General features: G+C 40.7%; 1 protein-coding gene across 3 annotated transcripts in view; it reads right to left on the bottom strand.

Moving 5' to 3' along the window:
- Positions 1-24631, bottom strand: part of LOC149202555 (pentatricopeptide repeat-containing protein OTP51, chloroplastic-like) — a 69855-nt gene extending 45224 nt beyond the window's left edge. For all 3 annotated transcript variants that reach the window (XR_016253900.1, XR_016253901.1, XM_089403184.1), the window contains exon 1: positions 23933-24631. Coding sequence is in view for 1 of the 3 variants with exons in the window: in XM_089403184.1 (XP_089259310.1) it covers positions 23933-24502 (570 nt within the window). In the remaining 2 variants the exon portion in view is untranslated. The remainder of the gene's footprint in view (positions 1-23932) is intronic.
- Between the last annotated feature and the right edge of the window lie 768 nt (positions 24632-25399).

Here is a 25399-nt window from a genome sequence, read left to right as displayed (position 1 = left end):
TGCTTATGATCTGGATAACCATCAAACGGATGTAAAGTTACATTTCTAAAATGGAAACTTATAAGAGGAAAATGCATGCACCGAACTGAAGGTGTACCAGGTTCTAAGCATTTGGTCCACAAGTTGAAGACAAAATTTTGTGTATTGAAGCAAGCATCACAAGTGTTGAGAAATCTAGGGGCGACTAGATTAGGTGATTTCTCTTACTTTGATAACTGCTTGTGATATATTTTTACTTAACTTGATTAGCTTCTTCTTTGACTTGATTATTATTGTGTTTTCTATCGTCAAACAGCTACCAAACAATGAAGAACAATAAGACAAGAGGACATAAGATGTAGGTTATAAGCCAGGGCCAAAGCCTCTCCTCTTGAGAGGAAAACCCACAAGAACTCTTCTCTTCTTATAGAACTTCAAATGACAAATTCCAAGACCTAAGACCCTAATCAAATACCCCTCCAAGACTAAGTCAATCCTTCCTCCTTGATGACCTTTCCTTTCTGCAACTTCAATCCCAGCAGTTTCTTTTGCAACTTTGACCCCCAGCAGTTTCTTCGACCCCCAATAGTTTCTTCTGCAAAAACCCCAGCTCTTGCATGTGTGACAAAGATGGTGATTTCTTCTTCACATTTCCTTGGCTTGATTTGGTTCTTTCTTCTAAGGAATTTGGCTTGCAAAGTATATCTATTTATCCCCAAACACGATTTCTACAATCTGATCTAACTGTTGCAATAGGTGCCCTAGTTTCTTCGCAAGTGTGAAGGATAGTAGCCCAAAGACAATCCAAAACTTCGCTTTTCCTCTGTCTTCTAGTCCTCCTCTTCTTCACACCCTTTGATCTCTTTCTCTCTTCCTTGATCGAATATCTTGTGAGTTGGATGGATGATCTTCAAGTGAGGTCGTTAAAATTGTAACTAGGGCCAAACTCCACATGGGTCATCTTATTTATGACAGTTGATATTTTTCTTGGATTCCTCTCTCTGAGAGGTGTAGGATTGATCTAAATATCATCCGATTCTGACATGTACAAATGAAGATATGAATTTATTTATGTTATGGACAAATTGTCAAGGTCAGCCAGCAAACTCACGTAGGCTCAAAAGCGCAACGGTCACGTCTATTCATTCTCCACATTAGCCTATAAATACATGATGCCTCATCCTCATTTGGACATCACTCACATTCATCTTTCTCTCTCTCTCATTGGTTGGGTACGGATTTCTGGGCAGCAACTCTCTCCACACGTGCGAAGGAAAGGAAGGGCCTTTTATGTTTCTGCGTTGACCAAGTTTGACTGAATTTTGGGCTGCATTGACCAAGAATTGACCTGTTTTGCTGCAATTTTGGGTGGAGGAATTATGTCCTAGCAAGCCGCATTTCTGGGCACATAAATCGAGGCAATCTGTTGACTATTTGACCAATCTTGACTGTGATTAGGGTTGACCGCAGGTTGACTATTTGACCAGACTTTGACTGGGCTGAATTCAGACTGTTTTGAGGGTTGTTTCATTTTACTGTTTGGAGGCCGAAGTTCACTGAATCTTTGAGGGTCAAATCTGCCCTGTTGACCAATGTTGACTTTTTTAGCTAGGGCTCTTTTGTTGTTGTTCTAAATTATCAGAATTTCTAAATTGTATTATCTCTCTCTGCTGAGCTATTGAAGACTAAAAGAAGAATTGATCAAGGGTTTTCCCACATTGGGGTTTGTCCCTCACTGGAGCCACATCTTGTGTCCTCTTGCCTTGGCTTGTATTCTACTGTTTATGTTTCTGTTCTATCTGCATTTTACTATCATGTTGATGTGATTGCTAAATTGGATATTGATATTGGGCTAGTAAAGAAATTGAAGTAAAATTGCTCTAAAGCATTAAACATACCATTGTTGCCTAAAATTAACATGGTATCAGAGCTGAGGTGAAGACAAAGCCCAAGCAAGAGTGAAAGAGCAATCACCAAAGACAGTTGGACAAGGACAAAAGATTCAATGGGTTCCTCATCCTACTTCCCAACTGAAGACAAGCTCCATGATAAATCTGACTATCATGGATGGAAGATGTCTCTTGATTTGACCTTGGAAGAAAAGGAAGTGATGGATTATGTGCAAGGTAAAATCCTTCAACCTCCTTCAAATGCACTGACTGCTGCGAAGCCCAAGTACAATAGGGTTGAAGTCAAAGCAAAGAAGATTATCAGGGATTCCATTGACAAGCATTTGGTGGCCTATATCTTCGAATTGAAGACCTCCAAGGAGATCTACGACAGGTTGGTTGGCATGTTCAAGGTTAGTAATGCTAATCAAATTATTTTTCTCAAAAATAAATTGAAGGTTATTAAGAAGGGCAAGGACGAGGACATTCAATCCTATTTCTTGAGGATCACTCAGATCAAGAATGATCTACTCCCGATTGGAGAAGTCATTCCTGACAGGGAACTTACTCTCACCTCCCTTGGAGGACTCCCACCTGAGTGGTATGTATTTAGAACCACTATACTCAACAATGATCGATCGAATTCCAGGGTTTGAAGAATTAATGTCGAGATGCATTCAAGAAGAAACAAGAATGGTGGAGCAAGAAATGCCTTCTAATAGAAGCAACCCCACTGCATTCTCTGCTCGTGCCAAGAGAAAGAATAATGCAGGTTCAAAGAAGCAAAGTCAAGGAAGATCGGGATTCAAAAATGGAAGGAAGGGAAGATGCTTTGTTTGCAATAAGTTTGGCCACTATGTAAGGGAGTGTCCTAATAGAAGGGATACACCTTGAGATATGACTATCATAACAACTCCAGACGCAACTTCAACAACAACGATCAAAGGAATGGCAGGTCCAATGGCAAAGGAAAAAGGAATGTGGGACATCAAGGAAATGGTCGACCCTCCAAGAAATCAAGGAACTCCAGGTATGAAGAATCCAATGTTGTTAACAATAAGCAAAAAGAGTATTATCTTATATCGGCCCTCTTCACTGCCTCTCCTCTGGACACTTTGGGAAATTCGCTGATTGATAGTGGTGCCTCAAGGCACTTCACCGAATACAAAGAAGCCCTCTCTAATCTGATAGAAAAGGAGACAAACTTGGAGATCATCCTTGGAGACAATGCCACCTATCCCATGAAGGGAGTAGGGAATGTTACCCTTCAATTGAATCAAGGTAACACTATTCATTTGCAAGAAGTACTATATGTACCTGATCTCAAGAAGAACCTGGTGTCCATTTCAGCAATGGAAGATAAAGGATTCAAGGTGGCTTTTATCGACGGAAAGGTACATGTTTGGAAAAGAAATTTCAAAGATGCTTTTACTCTTGCGTTTAGGGTTGACACTTTGTATCAAGTTGGAGGAAGTCCATTGGGAGCCATGTCTTGCGACACTTCTCTACAATCTGAACTATGGCACCGAAGGTTTGCCCGTCTTCATTATAAGGCTATTGGAAATACTGAGAGGGGGGGTGAATCAGTATTCATTTTCAATTGTTATTTTTACCAGTTAAATCATTTATATTTAGAACACAAAATGAACAATAGGAATAAATGCTTTTATTAATATAATCTTTACAATAAATCAGGTACAATATATATAAGGCTCCAACCTGTTGCCAAGCACCAACTTGGTCTTTTGTGAGGCTCCAACCTCTAGGGCACCAACCCTATCTTCTCAAGGCACCAACCTTGTGTTTAGGAGCACCAACTCCAAGGACACCAATCCTTCCAATTCTGAGGCACCAACCCCAAGGGCTCCGACCCTATCTTGTCAAGGCACCAACCCCAAGCGCTCTAACCCTATCTTGTCAAGAAATGTTTTGATTGTATTATACTGCTCTCAAAATATTCTTCACTGTGTTCTGTCAATTTACAGTTGCACTGCTACATCAATGACAACCTGCCTTCATATGAAGGAGTCTTCACAATCCTTCATATTGCCCAAATAGAGTCTGCAAAGTTACCTCATGATGATTTCAAATAGCCATCATGATCTACAAGAGTCTTCACACAACTTCAATGTGTCTACAATGAACTGCACTAAGCTCTGCACAAAAAACAACTCTTTGTTTCAAGCCTTTGTTCTCACTGTCACAATAAATGCTTCAGGAGTGACTGCTTCAGGATTAACTGCTTCAGGAGTGACTTCTTTAGAGGAGTGACTGTCGCGGTTTCATATGTGCGTTCAATTAAAAAAGAAACCATGTTTATACTCAGATAATCTTCATAGATCTGCAGAGCGTCCTTTTGAACTGTTATCTGAATAACTATCAAACACAGGTCCAAGCATTTCAATAAATAACCCAATCAACAGAATGTTCAACCTTCGGCTTCGTTCTTCTTTCGTTGGACCTTTCGGCTTCCTTCTTCGCTCGCTCGACCTTTGGCTTCCTTTTTCTTCAACTAGACCTTTTGGCTTCCTTCTTCGCTCGCTCAACCTTCGGCTTCCACTTTCGTTCGCTCGACCTTTGGCTTTCTTTCTACTGTTCCTTCGGCTTCCTCTGTCTCTTCAAGTTCACGAGTTGTGAACTTCTTTATGCTCTATTTTTATGCCCGAGATAGATACTCAGAACTGAAGCATTTTAACTCGTTTTTATACGAGTTTCACCAATGACCAAAGGACACATCTATTGGAGGGAGGCCGACTTGTATATTAAAAAAAAATATCAGAGAGTCTTTTATCCATGGACTTGATTATTCACGGAAACCATATAAGCGTTGTTATACCCACATGGAGGTCCCACATGCCACGTCATCACCTTTAATCCCGCAATCGCAACGTCATAAAAATTGGAGGTTTTACAAGTGTGCACATGCTCTGTATTCCGATGGAGCGGATGTAATATTCAATGAACTGTTTTTAATGAATCCATCGGGTCCACAACTCTATCGCAATCAGAGGTTTTAACATCCTTTGAAACTTGTGATACTGCAGATGCGATATTACATTTAGTCATGTTAAATGGTGCAGTCGGGTCCATAATACATATATCGCAATCAAGGGTTTTATCATGACATCCCTTTAAGACGTGTGATATGAAAGTTTCGATGCGGCGGATGCGATATTATATTAAGTCATGTTGTAATGGTGCAATCGAGTCTGTAATATATATCGCAATCGGGGGTTTTAATGTAACATCCCTTTAAGTCTTGCGATATGAAAGTTCTGATACGACAGATGCGATATTTCTTTAGGGCATGTTATAATGGAGTGACCAGGTCCGCACCTTATATTGCAATCGGGGTTTGCGAGACTTTGGCTGGCACACGGATTAAAACGGCCTTAACCCCCGCAGTTGATTGTGATCTAAGAGTTGAATATGACATCAACGGCTAGGATTGAGTACGGGACTTCAACCACGATCAAGGAAATTCGTACTTTCATACCCCCGCAGTTGCTAATCACCGTCAATCTAACAAATCTATCGATCTGACGATCTAGATCTATTCCTCCGCCATTCTTCTTCCGCAAGCACTTGGGTTTGATCTCTGTCGTTCATTTCTTGACTCCATTATATTGCAATCGGGGGTTTGAGCAGTGTTTACATAACTTAAAATAATAGAACCGCCGATAACGCAACAATATAATTTCTCTGATAAAGCGTCGATATCTTAACTCCTCCCTATAAACTGCTTCCGATAAATTGTTTATCTTCTCTCGCGGGCTTTCAATGACTTCTTCCTCTAACTCTTTGCATATGTGATAGATCTGCATTGTCTTGGCTCGTCGCTCCTGTGGTTTCTCTTTACTCCTATCCGATACACTGCTCCGATAGCTCTTCTTCCGATAGTTCTTCTATGCTCCAATAACTCTTCTTCTGATAGCTCTTCTTTGATGGATTTTGATGAACTCTTCCTGCTCCTGTTGCTTCACGAATCTACTCTGCTTGGCTTCACATCATTATTTACTATCCAAAATATTGCCATATTGACATCAATGACAATCTAGATCAACAATCTCCCCCTTTGTCATTGGTGGCAATATTCTTCTTCTCTCCCCCTTTGACATCAATGGCAAAGGAGTGCACAAGGACTCCCCCTGTCAAGTTGCTACTCTTCTTCATGAATAGTAGATCTTCATGGGTATGTTACTCCCCCTATCATAGTGCTCTTCTTTTTACTCAAGATAGAAGGATTGTTGCCTTATCATCAACTAGCACATTATCCCCTCTTCATGTCTCAGAACTTCTTCATAATGCTTTCAACAATGCTTAAATATGCTCCACTTCAATGCTTCAAAACAAACTCCAAATAGTCATACACCAAATGTCCAAGTCCAATTTTTTTTTATGCTTCTACACTGTATTTTGTTGTCTCCACAGTTAGAATTAAGAGGCCTTCACAGTCCGAATCAAGAGAAAATGCCACTGAAATTGTCATTCTCGCTATCTTTCTTCAAATCAGGATTCCTTTGTATCTTTGTGCTTCTCCTTAAGTTGTTGAGCTATATTCGACAGCACAACATTCTCCCCTTTTTTAATATCTAATCCTTCGTTGTCTTTTAAATTCTTTCTACTGGTTGACAGCTTTTTGCAATGCTTCAATTATGCTAGATTCTTCCCGCTGCTCTTGCTTCAAGCTCCATTCCCAGATGTGTTTGTTTGTTTGAAGGTTGCCTCTATTACTATCCTTGATTTACCTGTTCTCACATCATATCCCTGAGTCGAGATATTCAACTTCTGTAATAATAGCAACATAGTTCTTTGCCCCATTTCTTTAGCATTAGATGGCCTTCTCTGCTGCTCCAATTTCTACTTAGTAATCAAGTAGAAAAACATCTTCAACAACAATCCATTGGATAGATAAGAGATCATGTTCTTCAATGGAGTGTTCCTAAGAAATGATCTATCAAAGAATGATTGTTAGTATAGCTCATCAAGGATTTCATATGGACCCTTTTACGGATAGCTTCTGCAATAATGATCAAGAATCACAAGCTCCCCCTAACTGTATGCATGGTCTCCTTTTGGCAGAATCCCATCATCAAACACTCAGAATATCAAGGATATCTTCATCAAGTCAACAACATGTGTTGTTGGCTGGAGAGTTCAGGAGATTTTCGGATTGTATTTGCTTTCTTCTCCATACTTGTGTGACTTTCTTCTCTGGCATGGTTCTAGCTTGTGTAGGAGCCCAAGTCAAGTTACAATCACGTGCCATATGACCAATGTTATGACACTTGAAGCATTCTATGTTGTTCATGAATAAGAATTCATGATTTCTTGTTGCAAAATTGCTTCTCGGAGATTGTCAGGGACCATAGTGTCTATCTTTGTGGTATGCCCTACAATCTTTTGCCATGTGTCCAAAGTTTGTACAAGAATAACAATAACCAAGAAATATACTTTGGTACCTGGGAGAAGAAGGTTTCCTTGATGTACTTCTGAAGTCTTTCTGCCTTGAGATCCTTTGATTATAACCATTGCTTCTTGCGTCCTTGACATCATCTGCATTTCTTCTTGGAATAGGATTTCCTTCATTGTTGCCTTGACTCTTATCCTTGCCTTTGCTAGAACTGGGAGCATCAACATTTCTTTCTGGCTTCCTCACATCCTTTTTGTTTGAAGCATTATCATTCTTGCTTGAGGATTCTCCTTCATAGCCAAGACCTGATTTATCAAATGGGAATCTTTGATGGCTAAGCATGTCATTGAAGGCTTGAGAGCTCTTCAAGATTTTGTCCATCCCTTCAACCTTTTCCCTGAGGGAAACAATCTCTTCTTCCAATCTTTCACAATCATTATTCTTCTTAGCAAGTTGTTTCTCAGTTTCTTCCTTGATACGAGTAGCTTCATTTGCTTCTATTTTAAGGGAGATGATATCTGACTTCATTTTGAATATTTCTTCATTTTCTTTTGCTAGACTGCTCTCCATTTCTTCCTTGATTCTTGTAGCTTTACATTTTCGACCTTGAGAAGGTTGAGGTCGGATTTTAGTTTGAAGATTTCTCCATCCTTTGCTTTTAGTCGACATATCATGGTGTTTCTCTCCTTTTCTGCTTCATCAACCTGTGGTCCTGTCCTTCTATGATTGCCAATGCTTCCATTGTCTTGTCAGCTCCTTGTGCTAACTTTCTTGCTTCTTGTAGTTGAGATTTGAAAGAGGAGACCTATACCTTATACTGACCAATCTCTTCTTCAAGTTTGTTCAAGCTCTTGTGCCTTTGTTCAAGTTGACTTGACAAGGTATCTTCCTGTTTCTTTGCTTTATCCAATTGATTTGTCATGGATATGACTTCTTCATGATGCTTTCTTTTGCTTTGATGAAATTCCTTCTTAAGCTTGGCAAGCTCTTCATCCCTTTCTTGTACTTGAAGCTTGACAAGGTCAACTTTCTTCCTTGTTTGGTCTTGGTCACCAACTAGTGCTTTCTTATTAAGTTCCTCGTTTTCCTTTTTCAAATTGATAATCTCTTCCATGGCAGCCATAAGTTTAGTGAGGAGATCTTCTTCAAAGTCTTTTTCATTCTCTTCATTTTCTAGGTCTTCTTTAGCCTTGATGTCATCAATCTTATCTTCAGCTTCCTTGATGGGCTCTGGATTTTCTTCTTGTTTTCCATCATTTTCTTGACTAGAGATCATTGTCAACACTCCTTTTGAGTGAAGATCATGAAGTTTGTCCCATATACCCTTCGCTGACGAACATTTTCCTAAATTGTTCTTTATAGAATCTGGTAGCCCATTCAAGATTGCCTTCATCGCTTTTGCATTGTACTCCTTGGATTCTCCATTCATCATGTTATCAATAATTATTGATTCCCATACTTCAATGCCTTGAGTCTTTAAGAAATTCCTCATTCTTGCCTCCCATATATCAAAGTTCCCATTGAACAATGGAGTCGTCACAAATTGATTGACTTCAATTTCGGTGGTTGAGGGAGACACATCTTTAGGAGGATTGGAGACTTTCTTCCTTGGCTTCGCCATTTGTGTTCTAATGATCAACCTTCAAGCTGTTAGGTTTTGAGTGAAGGTACTAGCTCTTATACAAATTGTTGGAAATACTGGGGGGGTGAATCAATATTCCTTTTCAATTGTTATTTTTACCAGTTAAATCATTTATATTTAGAACACAAAATGAAAAATAGGAATAAATGCTTTTATTAATATAATCTTTACAATAAATCAGGTACAATATATATAAGGCTCCAACATGTTGCCAAGCACCAACTTGGTCTTTTGTGAGGCTCCAACCTCTAGGGCACCAACCCTATCTTCTCAAGGCACCAACCTTGTGTTTAGGAGCACCAACTCCAAGGACACCAATCCTTCCAATTCTGAGGCACCAACCCCAAGGGCTCCGACCCTATCTTGTCAAGGCACCAACCTTGGATTTAGGAGCACCAACTCCAAGGACACCAATCCTTCCAATTCTGAGGCACCAACCCCAAGGGCTCCGACCCTATCTTGTCAAGAAATGTTTTGATTGTATTATACTGCTCTCAAAATCTTCTTCACTGTGTTCTGTCAATTTACAGCTTCACTGCTACATCAATGACAACCTGTCTTCATATGAAGGAGTCTTCACAATTCTTCATATTGCCCAAACAGAGTCTGCAAAGTTACCTCATGATGATTTCAAATAGCCATCATGATCTACAAGAGTCTTCACACAACTTCAATGTGTCTACAATGAACTGCACTAAGCTCTGCACAAAAAACAACTCTCTATTTCAAGCATCTCTTCTCACTGTCACGATAATGCTTCAGGAGTGACTTCTTTAGAGCAGTGACTATCGCGGTTTCATATGTGCGTTCAATTAAAAAAAAAAAAAACCTGTTTATACTCAGATAATCTTCATAGATCTACAGAGCGTCCTTTTGAACGGTTATCTGAATCACTATCAAACACAGGTCCGAACATTTCAATAAATAACCCAGTCAACAGAATGTTCGACCTTCGGCTTCCTTCTTCTTCCGCTGGACCTTTCGGCTTCCTTCTTCGCTCACTCGACCTTCGGCTTCCACTTTCGTTCGCTCAACCTTTGGCTTCCTTTTCCTTCCGCTAGACCTTTCAGCTTCCTTCTTCGCTCGCTCGACCTTCGACTTCCACTTTGATTCGCTCGACCTTTGGCTTTCTCTCCACTGTTCCTTCGGCTTCCTCTGTCTCTTCAAGTCCACGAGTTGTGAACTTCTTATGCTCTATTTTTATACGAGTTTCACCAATGACCAAAGGACACATCTATTGGAGGGAGGCTGACTTGTATATTAAAAATATATATCAGAGAGTCTTTTATCCATAGACTTGATTATTCACGGAAACCATATAAGAGCTACTATACCCACATGGAGGTCCCACATGCCATGTCATCACCTTTAATCCCGCAATCGCAATTTCATGAGAATCGGAGTCATTCCTTTAATCCCGCAATCGCAACTTCATAAAAATCGGAGGTTTTACAAGTGTGCACATGCTTTGTCTTCCGATGGAGCGGATGCGATATTCAATGAACTGTTTTTAATGAATCCATCGGGTCCACAACTCTATCGCAATCAAAGGTTTTAACATCCCTTTGAAACTTGCGATACTGCAGATGCGATATTACATTTAGTCATGTTAAATGGTGCAGTCGGGTCCGTAATACATATATCGCAATCGAGGGTTTTATCGTGACATCCCTTTAAGACGTGTGATATGAAAGTTTCGATGTGGCGGATGCGATATTATATTAAGTCATGTTGTAATGGTGCAGTCGGGTCCGTAATATATATCGCAATCGGGGGTTTTAACATAACATCCCTTTAAGTCTTGCGATATGAAAGTTCCAATACGACGGATGCGATATTTCTTTAGGGCGTGTTATAATGGAGCGATCGGGTCCACACCTTATATCGCAATCGGGGTTTGCGGGACTTCGGCTAGCACACAGATTAAAATGGCCTTAACCCCCGCAGTTGACTGTGATCTATGAGTTGAATATGAGATCAATGGCTACGATTGAGTGCGGGACTTCAACCACGATCAAGGAAATCCATACTTTCCTACCCCCCCAGTTGCTAATCACCGTCGATCTAACAGATTTGACGATCCAGAGCTATTCCTTCACCATTCTTCTTTCGTAAGCACTTGGGTTTGATCTCTGTCGTTCATTCTTTGACTCCATTATATTGCAATCAGGGGTTTGAGCAATGTTTACATAACTTAATATAATAGAACCGTCGATAACGCGACAATATAATTTCTTTGATAAAGCACCGATATCTTAACTCCTCCCTATAAACTGCTTCTGATAAATTGCTTCTCTTCTCTTGCTGGCTTTCAATGACTTCTTCCTCTTACTCTTTGCATATGCGATAGATCTACATTGTCTTGGCTCGTCGCTCCTATGGTTTCTCTTTACTCCTATCCGATACACTGCTCTGATAGCTCTTCTTCCGATAGTTCTTCTATGCTCCAATAACTCTTCTTCCGATAGCTCTTCTTTGATGGATTTTGATGAACTGTTCCTGCTCCTGTTGCTTCATGAATCTACTTTGCTTGGCTTCACATCATTATTTACTATCCAAAATATTTCCATATTGACATCAATGACAATCTAGATAAACAAAGGCCTTACCCAATGTGAGATAGATGGTGACAGGTATGCCCAAGTTCAAAGTAGAGCATGAAGGTGTATGTCTGGGATGTGCCTAAGGAAAACTTACAAGGGGACCATTCCCCTCAAGTAATAGCAAGACCACAGACATATTGCAATTGATCCACTCTGACATATTTGGTATGATGCCCGTAAACTCCTTGGGAGGATACTTATATTATCTCACCTTTGTGGATGATTATTCTCGCAAGACCTAGATCTACTTCTTGAAGAAGAAGGATGAAGTGTTCACCTGGTTCTGACACTTCAAAGCCTTGATCAAAAACCAATTCGAGAAGAAAATCAAGATATTGAGGACTGATAATGGGACCGAGTATGAATCCAATGAATTCCAAGATTATTGCAGAGAAGTTGGCATTAAGAGGGAGACTACAACGCCATACGCTCCCGAGCAGAAGGGTCAGGCTGAAAGAAAGAATCGCTCTATTGTAGAAGTTGCTCGTGCCATGTTTCATGATCAAGGCCTTCTGAAGTTTCTATGGGCTGAAGCTGAAAATACCACCGTGTATGTTCAAAACCGATGCCCTCATCAAGCATTGGACTCCAAGACTCCCGAAGAAATGTTCACTGGTAAGAAACCCGATGTCTCTCATTTTAGAATTTTTGGAAGCCCCATATATTTTCATGTGCCGAAAGAGAAAAGAAGCAAATTGGGTGCATCTGGGAAGAAAGGAATCTTTGTGGGCTATAGTGAAAATTCTAAGGGATATAGAATTTATGTGGCTAGTCAAAAGAAAGTTGAGATAAGTCATGATGTCACCTTTGACGAAGATATGGCCCTCTGGAAGATTAACAACCTTCCTATCCTAAGAAAGGGCAAAGACGCTGACACAGGAAATCAAGGTCAAAAAGAGGACGAAACGATGCCTGATGTTGATGAAACTATAGATCCTATTGATCCTCCTTATCATGAGCCTTCCTCCTCCAAGAGGAGACCCTCATGGCTAAGGGAGACTCTCGAAGATGCCGAGAGACACAATGCACCAAGGGGGACTTTCTATGAAAGCAAAAAGCTGAACAGGTATCAAGGATATTTGACCACCATGAGCACTATCATTCAAAATGAGCCTTCATCATTCGAAGAAGTCGTGAAGCAACAAGTATGGAAGGATGCTATGAATGAAGAATTCGAATCAATTATGAAGAATGATGTCTGGGATGTGGTCCTTAGACCCCAGGACAAATCGGTTGTCACCTCTAAGTGGCTCTACAAAATCAAGCATGGAGTTGATGGAAGTGCAGAAAAGTTCAAGGCTCGCTTTGTTGCTCGAGGCTTCTCTCAAAAGGAAGGTGTAGATTACGATGAGATATTTGCACCTATTGCCCGATACACCACCATCTGCTCGATCATAGCCCTTGCTGCTTCACAAGGATGGAACCTACATCAGATGGATGTCAAGACTGCCTTCTTGCATGGTTCAATCAAAGAGGAAGTCTATGTGGAACAACCCGAGGGATTTAAAGTTCATGATCAGGAATCTCATGTATGCAGGTAGAAGAAAGCTCTCTATGGATTGAAGCAAGCACCCTGGGCTTCGTATGAGAGATCGATAGCTATCTGATGAAGTTGGGATTCACTCGAAGTGAAGTCGATCCAAACCTTTACTTTAAGGTTGAAAATGATAAACCTCTCATTCTGGTCCTTTATGTGGATGACCTCTTTCTGACAGGTGCAGACCCTCTCATTCTCAAATGTAAGAGGGAGTTGGCTTCTGAATTTGAGATGAAGGACCTAGGACCGATGCTCCTAGGGTTGAAGGTCTGGCAAAAGTGAGGTGAAATTTTCCTCTCTCAAGGAAAATATGTTGTGAAGATATTGGAAAGATTTGGGATGGTGGACTGCAAACCTGTGTCTACTCTGATGGAACTCAACTTTAAGAAGTTATGTGGTAGTACTGTTGGACCTAAATTAGGAAATGCTTCTGAGTATCGTCAACTCATAGGAGCACTGATGTTCTTCGTGAACTCCCATCCGAACATATGTTTTGCAGTTAACACATTGAGCCAATACATGGTTGAACCTCATCATATACATTGGATTGCCGCCATGAATCTTCTGAGATATCTTCCGGGCACAATCACTCATGGACTAAGATACACTGCTGGAAATGTGAGGCTGCATGGTTATTCTGATGTTGATTGGGTTGGCTGTGTGGTGGATCGCAATAGCACTTCTGGATGTTGTTTTCTTTGGGTTCTGCTTCGATAACCTGGATGAGAAGGAAGCAGAAATCGGTTGCCTTGAGCACCGCCGAGGCCAAATACATCGCTGCTAGTATGACCTCCTGTGAAGTTGTCTAGTTGAGGAAGCTCTTCAGTGAGCTATTTGGACATGTGCTGGATACCACCGTGATCCTCTGCAACAACCCGTGTTTCATGATCGCTCCAAGCATATAATATTAGGTACCACTTTATCCGGGATATGGTACAATGAGGAGCAATAAGGGTCCATCACACTGGGACTGATGACCAAGTCACCGATATTCTGACAAAGCCCCCTAGGGAAGGTCAAATTCTTGGCCTTCCAAGAACGACTTGGAGTCATGGAGAGACCCTCTTATGAGGGTCCTGTATAAGACAGACATTGAGCTCTGGGAGCTCCGGGGGGCTTGGGGTACTTCTTGGAGCGATGAGCAACCACAGCGTGAGTGGTTCAGCCTTCCCCTAGTGGTTTGTTGTGTACATGGTGAGTGTTTCATCCTTCCCTTGTGATACCCCTTGGCGACATGTGAGCAGGACGAGTGGTTCGTCCTTCTCCTGTCGAGACATCCTACCCATGCAGTCTGACACTCATGGGAAGCACCTCTCATCTAGCCAATGAGTAGGGAAATGAGGATAGGGACCATAGTACTACCGATGGACGCATCGTGTACTACCGTACTCCCTATGCTAGGATGACCGATATTGATCTGGGATCAATTGGAACTAACTTCGGGTCAGTGAGAGTGGTATGAGACACTCTCTTTTCATTGGGACTGACTTCAGGTCAGTAGAGAATGGTATGATACATTCTCAATCACTTCTTCTTCTTCATAGTTCAGCAGAGCAGTGCATTGATGACAAAGATAGTACAGATTGGCAGATGGATTATCAGACGGAGTTCTCCCTAGTTGAGAGGGAGTGTTAAAATTGGCAACTAAGGACAAACTCCACATGGATCATCTTATTTATGACAGCTAATATTTTTCTTGGATTCCTCTCTCCGAAAGGTGTAGGATTGATCTAAAGATCATCTTATTCTGATATGTACAAATGAACATATGAATTTATTTATGTTATGGACAAATTGTCAAGGTCGACCAACAAACTCATGTAGGCTCAGAAGCCCAACAGTCAGGTCTATTCATCCTCCACGTTAGCCTATAAATAAATGATGCCTCATCCTCATTTGGACATCACTCACACTCATCTTTCTCTCTCTGACATTGGTTGTGTACGAATTTCTAGGCAGCAACTCTCTCCACGCGTGCGAAGGAAAGGAAGGGCATTTTTTGTTTCTGCGTTGACTAGGTTTGACCGAATTTTTGGTTGCATTGACCAAGCGTTGACATGTTTTGCTGCGATTTTGGGTGGAGGAATTCTATCCTAGCAAGCCACATTTCTGGGCACAGAAATCGAGGCAATTCGTTGACTATTTGACCAACGTTGACTGTGATTAAGGCTGACCATAGGTTGACTGTTTGACCAGACTTTGACTGGGCTGAATTCGGACTGTTTTGAGGGTTGTTTCATCTTGTTGTTTGGAGGTCGAAACTGACTGAAGTTGACAGAATCTTTGAGTGTCAAATCTGCCCTGTTGACCAACGTTCACTTTTCTGGTTAGGGCTCTTTTGTTGTTGTTCTAAATTATCAGAATTTGTAAATTGTACTATCTCTCTCTGCTGAACTATTGAAGACTAAAAGAAAAATTGATCAAGGGTTTCCCCACATTGTAGTTTGTCTTTGGCTGGTGCCACATATTGTGTCCTCTTGTCTTGGCTTGTCTTCTATTGTTTATGTTTATGATCTATCTGCATTTTAGTATCATGTTGATGTGATTGCTAAACTAGATATTGATATTGGGCTAATAAAGAAATTGAAGTAAAATTGCTCTAAAGCATAGAACATACCATTGTTGCCTAAAATTAACAAGGTGTCTTCTTATATATAGGCTTCACAAGGTGGTTGAATAGCCCTTCATGAGGCTGACTTGCTCTTCCATGTAGCTCGACTTGTTGCAGCTCGTTGACAAGGTCTTAGAGGGTCTTTTATGACTGTAATAAATTTATTTTACATAATACAAGATGCCCAAAGGGTCTTCCATACATGACAATGACTCAACTGACTCAATGACAAGCCCTAGAAGCACTCAATGGGTGCTTGACCTAAATAAAATAACATTGAGCATGTAACCCATGCATCAAGAATGACAATAATAAATTTGTTTTTCTTCTTTACATCAAACACATAAAATCATGATTACATATGAACCTAGTTACATATTTCAACAAGAAGCATGGTATGTAAGAATGGATTCCTTTTTGTATGCTAAGGATTATTAGATGTGAAATTGATGAAAATGCTTATGTTAAGAGAGTTGGCAAAGCATCAAAGGATCTTAGCTTGAGTGGTTTGGTGAACAATTCTTTTCACCAGCTGCGTGGGTTCAAGTCTCCAGAGACATGTTGTAACTGGCCCGTTGTGGCATTTATGGAATAGTTGTATCCAGTGTAATCTTGGCAACCAATGTTTCGAAATTACTCATTCTCCATAAAATTCTCATTCCAGTTTTAAAAAAAAAGACAAAGTTGATAAAGCATTTGTCATTATTGCTTTGGATGATATGTTGCTATTGAGTAACAACTTAAAACTCATGAAGAACATAAAGGGAGGAAGGGGCTTTGAATTTGAAAAGGTCGATTTTGGTAATGTTCATTATTGTTTGGGTTCGGTAATTCATTGGGACAGGGAGGGAAAAAAAAAAGGAAAAAGAAAAATTTAGTCAAAATAAGTATGTAGAAGAAGCACTGAAGAAGTTCGATAACAGTGAATGCAAAGTTGTCTCTGCACATGATCCAAAATGGATTTTGGATAGACTCCTATGTCTAAGTGTTCACCACAAAGGAAAATGAAAGTCCAAGGAAGTTCCTGGAAATAGCCCCATTGCAGAGATCTTTTCCTTCTGAATCTACTGCAACTTGAATGGGCTAAAATGGACTTAGGATGCAGAAGTTATCACAGAAAGAAGATGCCCTGTTTCTTTGGAAAAAGAGGCAAAATCCCCTAAAATTGGCAAAAAACCCTTATAAAGGGATATCACATCAGAAAAAGGCTAAAGGCCGGACCTAAGCAGGGGCGGAAGAAACCCCGATCCGTCGATCCGATGTATCGTATCAGAGGCAGACACATATGCAATATTGGGACCCTGGATCTAGCGATTGCGATCATGCGATACGCCGATCGTCGATGATCGGATTGGTGAATCGACATCGGCGGTGCACAGAACCCCTGGGGCGTATGCGACATGATATGCGATAGCAATCGCGACAGGCAATCTCAGCAGTCAGATCGTGAGAGGAACAGACGGCCAGGATTAAATCGACGATCGGTGATTGCCGGACCCGACAGATTTCATAAGCGAAATGCATAAATTTTGAAATCCGAAAATTTGGATTTTATGTGTATTAATGTTTTTCGGTGTAAAACTCGAAATACAAAGGAAAACGCCCGAAGGCGATAAAACGGACCCGAAGGGGAATTCTAAGCCCGATTGCATAGAAATTGAGTTCCGTAAAGGCAGGTTTCGGGCAGGCCTCAAGCGGTAAATGGTTTTGGGCCAGCTCCACCCGATCCCACACACTGGTCGACACATCTCTGGCGGAGGAGAGAGGAAAACCGCCTTTTCGAGCAGGGAACCTCCATACTCCTAAGCCGCCCGAAAATGCATGATGACCGTTGGATCAGAGGTCCCATAGATCGACGGTGGAGAGCGCGATAGCTGCCAAAGGCGAACCCGATGCGATATTATGGTGGATACTATAACATTTGAAGTCCGATATGGGGAAAATTGTCGAGATTTTCTTTGTATTTGGGATTTTTCGTAATAAACTCAAATACAAAGGAACCCGCGCCTATGGAACTTGCAATAGCGATTTAAAGGCGGACCCGATCGAATATAGGGAGGATTTTATGATATTTCAGGGCCGATAAACGGCAGATTAGCGGATTTTCTCGTGTTTTAGAGTATTTCTCTGTGTAAACAGAGAATGACCATTCTGAGGATTTCAAAGGCACTGATAGTCCTTCCGTTACAGAACAGGTGGCCACAATCCCTGAAGGCATTTAGCAATGATTGCTAAGGCTCAAAGGGGTATTTGAGCAGACAGAGGCCGGGAGCCAGAGAGCGAGGAAACGAACGGGCAGTGTCGATTGGCTTAAAATCCACAGAATGACAGAGACAGAAGGCAGTGTTGAGACAAGAGCGCAAAAAGTTGAGCCAAAGCAAGAAGCAGGGGCAAAGAGAGCCAGAGCCAAGAGCTAGAGCCAAGAGCCAGAGCCGAGAGCTTCGAGAGCCAAGGATAAAATGGTGTCTAAACCCATTGTTTCTGTGTAAAAAGGTGGAGTTGAGCCAAAAGCTTGTAAAAGGACCTTGCCATAATCCCAGAGAGCCTAGTTGAGTTCACTAGAGCTCATGGAGATGTAACCCAAGAGTTTTGGGTGAACTCCTAATTAAATTGTTGTCTTATGTGTGTTGTTTTATTGTTGCATTATCTCTGCTGCTTTAGTTGCTGTTATATCAATTCAAGCAAATAGACTTAAAAACACATAAAACAGTCAACAATAAACATAAGCATACACCTATATTTTCAAGCAATATTAACAATTCCGCATTGGTTAATCAATAAGACTTGGGAGTATTTAAGCTTTGGAAGTGGGAGAGGTTCTTGTAAGTTAGACAAGAAGCCTAAATGCCCCATTTTCAGATCAGGGGGTATCAGAGCTTGAGATTGGTTAACCACACCTTCAAAGAAGGTTATATCAAAATGCTTGAGTGACAGAGCAAAGGTTGCTTGTCTGAAAGGTGTTTGGGCAGTCAAGGATTGATTGTCTGATTGATGTATGCTTGGTTGCAGACTGATTATTGTTTGAGTTTGCAGAGGTGAGGGGAAAGCTATTGATAGCTCAGCCCAAGAATGACAAGAAGGAAGAAGGGCTGAAGGCATTCTTATATCCCAAAGAACCTCAAGGCAATCCTTGAAGCACACGAGGTTTGTTGCAAAAGGTTGCTTAGATAAGCTCTTTATTAATCTTTTTTGAAGTTCTTTTGTTCATTGGTATAATGACAATTTCTACAAGTGTATCCTCAAATTCCTCCTCCATCACAAGACTCTTTGATGGAGACATGAAACAAGACTTGTCCACCATGATGGATATGGTGAGAGAAATGTATGAGGATGGAAGGAAGAGCAGCATACTTAGAGAGCAGTTGAATTTCATGAAAGAAGAGAAGCAGTTGCTTTCTGACAAATTGAAGGAAATGGAGAGGCAACTTCATATTGCAAATATGAACCTGAAAAGGATGCATGAGTTGGAGACGCAGCTCTTTGTTGCCCAAGAAGCCTTAGTCAAGTATCAGCTTGAGGAAGAGGTAAACCATTCCAGTTTGTCTTCAAATTCTTCTAAGAATGCTTATATTGGTTCTTTTTTTAAATAACATACCAAAGGCATAGGTTCCAAGCTAATGTCCAAGATGGGCTATGAAAGAAAGGGCTTGGGAAAGCATGCACAAGGTATTATTGAACCAATAATGGTTGAGGAAAGGCCTAAGTATTTGGATCTTGGCTATGGACAATCTTATGGAGAGAGTTCCAAAGCTACCATGAAGGCCATTGAAACAATCCCAAGAAGGAGCTTCATTCCATGTCCTCTACCTCAAAAGTGTGAAGATTGTATTTAGGAGGAATGCAATAGCTTGAAACATCATTTGCAGGATGCAGGTGTTCAGAGGCACACACTTGAACCAAAGAGTTGGGGAGACTCTGACAGCCTTGAAGAGATTGATGGTGTTCCAAAGGGAGCCACTTCTTCATTCAATTCACCTCCTCATGAAGGCAATAAAGGTGAAAGAGGCAGGTATAAATCTGGTTCTAATCATTTTCCTTTTGATTGTGCAAAGCATGATAAATTTCCACATAGATATGGGAAAAGTATTGCTTGTTCCTTTTGTGGTTTGGATAACCATAATGTTTCTAGATGTTGGAAGAGAATGGCCACATACAAGAAACTTTTGAAGGAAAGAAAGCAAGAAGCCAAAGGTCCATTGGACAAGGCAAATCATGTTGTCAAGAGGATGCACATGCAGTGCACTTACTGCCATAAGCAAGGGCATCTTGCTGCAAAATGTTGGACTTTGAATCCAGCAATGCTTCCACAAAAGTTGAAGAAAGTGGAAAGAGAAGATGGCAGAAATGGAAAGGAAGATTCCATGGATGATGTGTCTCAGGATGATTCACATGATGATGCTGATGTGCAGACAAAGGTAGTACCTTTGAAAGGGATTGGTAAGAAATGGTTAGAGTTGTTATCTAATTAAAATTACATGTCTATTGATGCATCTGTTTGCACTTCTTGTTGTAACATTATATTTCATTTCATCTTCAAAAGTACAGTGTGCTTAAGTGAAAGATGAAGGATGAAATGCATGCATGAGCATGAGATGCATGAACACAGGGATGTTGATGATTTCCTTGTTTTTGAACATGTATGTGTAATTAGCTTACAGGGTTGATTGCTTTGACATGCATGTGATGCCATGTTGACTTGGGAGAAGTTAACTTGGTCTCCAAAGGGAGATAATGATGAAGTGTATCATCTTTTGAAAAAGAGTCCTAATGGTCTTTTTCTACATGCTTGACTTGAAGGGTCGTTTGTTTAAAGGCATGTTTTGTGGGCTTATTATCTAGTCCATCATTTGTATGCAGATGTAAGACATGGAGGTGTTCACAAGATGTGAAAGTTGCTTCTTTTGTTGAAGCATGAGTTTAAGCCATCCAGTTGTTGTCTGTATTTCTGTTGTTGTTAACAGTTGTTGTTGGCAACTTGTTAAACAGGTACAAATGAAAGTTTTGTGGAGCAAATGTACTTCACATTTGTTTGAGCCACCTTGGATCAATGATCAAGGTAGAAAAGTTCAAACTACCTTCTATGACCATTTCAACAGAAGTCCTGCATGAAGGCAAGAAGGAAAACAGTTCTTCCCAGGAGAACCAGCACATCTAAAAAGGAAAGTGGTCAGAGACTTTGGTTCAAAGGCACTATGCAAGGCAAGTGTGTGGAGGCTGAAAGAAGAGGGTGTTGTTACTCCCATTTACTATTCAGATCAGTATGTCAGTCTTTTGGAGACCAAAATTTCTTTAGTGGAAAGCGTGATCCAAAATGGATTTTGGATAGACTCCTAAATCTAAGTGTTCCCCACAGAGAAAAATGAAAGTCCAAGGAAGTTCCTGGAAATAGCCCCATTGCATAAATCTTTTCCTTTTGAATCTACTGCAAGTTGAATGGGCTAAAATGGACTTAGGATGCACAAGTTATTGCAGAAAGAAGATGCCCTATTTCTTTGGAAAAAAAGGCAAAATCCCCTAAAATTGGCAAAAAATCCTTATAAAGGGAAATCGCATCAAAAAAAGGCAAAAGATCGGACTTAAGCGGGAGCGGAAGAAACCCCGATCCACCGATCCGATGTATCGGATCGGAGGCAGACACATATGCGATATCGCGACCTTGGATCTGGCGATTGCAATCATGCGATACGTCGATCATCAATGATAGAATCGGCGAATCGGAATCAATGATGCACAGAACCCCTGGGCTGTATGCGATAGCGATCGCGACGGGCAATCTCAGCGGTCGAATCGTGAGAGGAATGGATGGTCAGGATTAAATCGGCGATTGGCGATTGCCGAACCCGACGGATGTCATAAGCAAAATTCATAAATTTTGAAATCCTGAAATTCGGATTTCTGTGTATTAATGTTTTTCGATGTAAAACCCAAAATACAAAGGAAAACGCCCGAAGGGGAATTCTAAGCCCGATTGCATAGAAATTGAGTTCCATAAAGGCAGGTTTCGGGTGGGCCTCAAGCGGTAAATGGTTTTGGGCCAGCTCCGCCCGATCCCACACTGGTCGACACGTGGCTGGCAGAGGAGAGAGGAAAACCGCCTTTTCGGGCGGGTAACCTTCGTACTCCTAAGCCTCCCAAAAATGCATGATGACCGTTGGATCAAAGATCCCATAGATTGACAGTGTAGAGCGCGATAGCAACCAAAAGCAGACCCGATGAAATATTAAGGTGGATACTATAACATTTGAAGTCCGATATGGGGAAAATTGTCGGGATTTTCTTTGTATTTGGGATTTTTCGTAATAAACCCAAATACAAAGGAACCCGCGCCTATGCGACTTGCGATAGCGATTTAAAGGCGGACCCGATGGAATATAGGGCGGATTTAATGATATTTCAGGTCCAATAAATGGCAGATTGGAAGATTTTCCCGTGTTTTAGAGTATTTCTCTGTGTAAACAGAGAATGACCATTCTGAAGATTTCAAAGGCGCCGATGATCCTTCTATTACAGAACAGGTGGCCACCATCCCTGAAGGCATTTAGCAATGATTGCTAACACTTAGAGGGGGATTTGAGCAAACAGAGGCCGGGAACCAGAGACTCCAGAAGAGGAAACAAACGGACAGCGTCGATTGGCTTAAAAGCCACAAAATGATAGAGACAGAAGGCAGTGCTGATACAGGAGCGCAGAAAGCTGAGCCGAAGCAAGAAGCAGAGGCAAAGAGAGCCAGAGCCAAGAGTTTGAGCCGAGAGCCAGAAGAGCTGAGAGCTTCGAGAGCTAGGATAAAATGGTGTCTAAACCCATTGTTTCTGTGTAAAACAGTGGAGTTGAACCAAAAGCTTGTAAAAAAACCTTGCCATAATCCCAGAGAGCCTAGTTGAGTTAACTAGAGCTCATGGAGACGTAGACCAAGAGTTTTGGGTGAACTCCTAATTAAATTGTTGTCTTATGTGTGTTGTTTTATTGCTGCATTATCTCTGTTGCTTTAGTTGTTGTTATATCAGTTCAAGCAAATAGACTTAAAAACACATAAAACAGTGAACAATAAAAATAAGCATACACAGATATTTTCAAGCATTATTATCAATTCCGCATTGGTTAATCAATAAGACTTGGGAGTATTTAAGCTTTGGAAGTGGGAAAGGTTCTTGTAAGTTAGACAAGAAGCCTAAGTGCCCCATTTTCAGATCAGCACACATGGAAACAAGGAAAGTAGTGAAAGCTATGTGAAAAGAATCAAAGGATTATGAAACATAAACCTTATCAAAAATTGATAAGAGGTTTGATGTACATAATTGGTATGTACTAGGCCTGATATTGTGTTTGTAGTTGTTGCTTTAAGCCAGTTTAATTCCAATCCTGTACATTGGCATTAAAAAATGGCTAGGGGGATTCTCGTGTATTCGAATAGTATTGCTAATTATTCATTGACTTATGCTGATTTCTCAAGTGAGAATGATCTTCGGCTTATAAGGAATGCAAATTCTAAATGTAGGGGTTGCCCAGATACAAGCCGAACAACAAGTCAACGTTATTATTTGCTAAATGGCGAGTTGTGCCCTAGATAAGTAAAAAGCAAATGGTTACCGCAATACCATCTGCAGAGGCTGAGCATGTTGCAGTTTCGTTAGCAGCTCATCACTTGATTTGTTTGTGTAGACTTTTGGCAGAGATTCATGAAATTCAGAGAGACCCAACTTTCATAGTGTGTGACAACCACAGCTGCATTTATTTATGTAAGAATCCATATTTTCATGGGAAGACCAAACACATGGCCTTCCAGTATCATTTCGTCGGGAGAAAGCGTGTAAAAGCGAGATTGATGTGCAGTACATGCCAACCCAGGAAATGATGGTAGACTTTTTTACAAGACCAAAACTAAATTTGAGTATCATAGGCAAAAATTAGGGTTAAAAAATTTAGGTGCACATGTCTGAGGGCGAGTGTTATGAATTCGGACTTTGTGCATGTGTGAACATGTGCTAGATTCAAATCCCTGTCTTGGGCACACCAATCTACACCAAGGAATGTGGGGAATCCTCCTCGGCTTTCCCCTACACACACACACATAATATAATTTGGTAATAAAAAGACTTGCCTCTTGCGAAGTGATTTTTCTGTTTTCTTGACTGCTGTTTTTGGTTTTCTTCTTTCTTTGTTATTTTATCTTCTACATATTGACTTAACAGTATTCGCTACAGGTTGATTCTCTAATATTCTGGTGGTAGGGAACCCAAGATTTAAAAAATGCCACTTACTCTGTGACCGATATTGTTTTCGCGTATTCGAAGAAGATGGGTGATGATATATTTGACATCCTCCTGCTGAATCCATTTCCGTTGTCTGTTGAGGATTCTGATCATGGGAGCCGGGTCATGTGCAGGCAATTCCTTGCAGAGCCAGGCAATCTTCCTCCTCCTCCATTCCTCCGAAAACTCCTCCAACTCCTTTTCATCGTTCCCACCTGAGCTATCGCTTAAATGGGTTTCATCATCTGTCTCCACATCGGCCCAATTCTCCTGTAGGCCAGCCGTGGCAGCCCTTGCTTTGTATAGTAGGCTCTGCTTCTTCACAGCTGGCTCAGCCGAAAAGCTCTCGATTTCGAGAGTGGGGCGGTGGGGTTTGTATGCGAATGAACGAGGGTGGAGGGCATATAACGCACTTTGGACATAAACCCTTCTAAAACCCCACTTGGTTATGGGTATAATGGAGGGGCGTCTGTGAATTAAATTGGTGGAAATTGATTTGGGTGCGAGTGAAGTGCATGGGAACGGGATTTGAAAGCGTAAAGCAGATGTGGAAATCTCGTGAGCTCCTGCTCGTAACATGGTCGTATTCTGATTCCACTGCCTGCTTGCTTGCTCGCTCGCTCTACCCTGTTCTCGTATGCGAGCTCTGCTGTTGTAGCATGTTGCAGATCAGGTTTTCAAATAAACAAAATTTATAATATTACTGAAAAAAATAAAAATAAAAAAGTTTTCGAACATCAAAATGTATAACGAATTTTGTCGGAACAAAATTTTATAATGAAGTAGATGTTAGAGAATACTTAAATTTTTAGTTTTATTAGTATCTGACGTGGGTACAGTTGGGATTATAGTAATCCAAAAGGTAGTATTAGTTCCGTTGTTTATTTTCATGAATGGTTATGAATAATTAAAGTTTTTAGGTTCATTTTTTTTCATCATTTTATTTGGCTTTTCTTTCGAGGCAGGGAGGGGAAATCATATGTTATATTCATACGTTTGTTTCCCATTTTAAAATTAGTAAAGTAACAATTGAATTAATGTTAACATTAATTCTCTAATATTTAATGTTTATTATGAATGTTTATTATTTTTCATTTCCTATGTTTTCTATAAAAAAATTAGTTTGACATCTCGCTCTCTGGGTTTTGTGTGGTAAATTATGGTGTGTTTTACCATGCAGCACTTTTCTACATAGACCTCTATCTAGAATTACATCTTGCAGATTGTTTTAACTTTCTTACTTCAGATACGTAATTATTAAGTTCTCTTTACTTCTTCGATTCACATCATAGTCTATAAGCAAAACCAGCAAGGACATGGAAGGACAGAAGTCAACTTGAACTAGTTGCATAGCTTCATCGATCCACCACTTCACTCAATACTTCTCTGGTTAATCTACACCTAGAGGTACAATTTTGAAATTAATTTAATGCAAAGATGGTAACATGATTAAGCTGAGCTCGTTATATTGAGCTT

The sequence above is a fragment of the Pinus tabuliformis genome, chromosome 2_1, assembly GCF_031772625.1.
Source record: "Pinus tabuliformis cultivar Carrire ecotype Pingquan chromosome 2_1, CPIR1, whole genome shotgun sequence".
Lineage (NCBI taxonomy): Eukaryota > Viridiplantae > Streptophyta > Pinopsida > Pinales > Pinaceae > Pinus > Pinus tabuliformis.
Note: the sequence above shows the minus strand (reverse complement) of the source record. Positions and strands in the feature narration are given on the sequence as shown.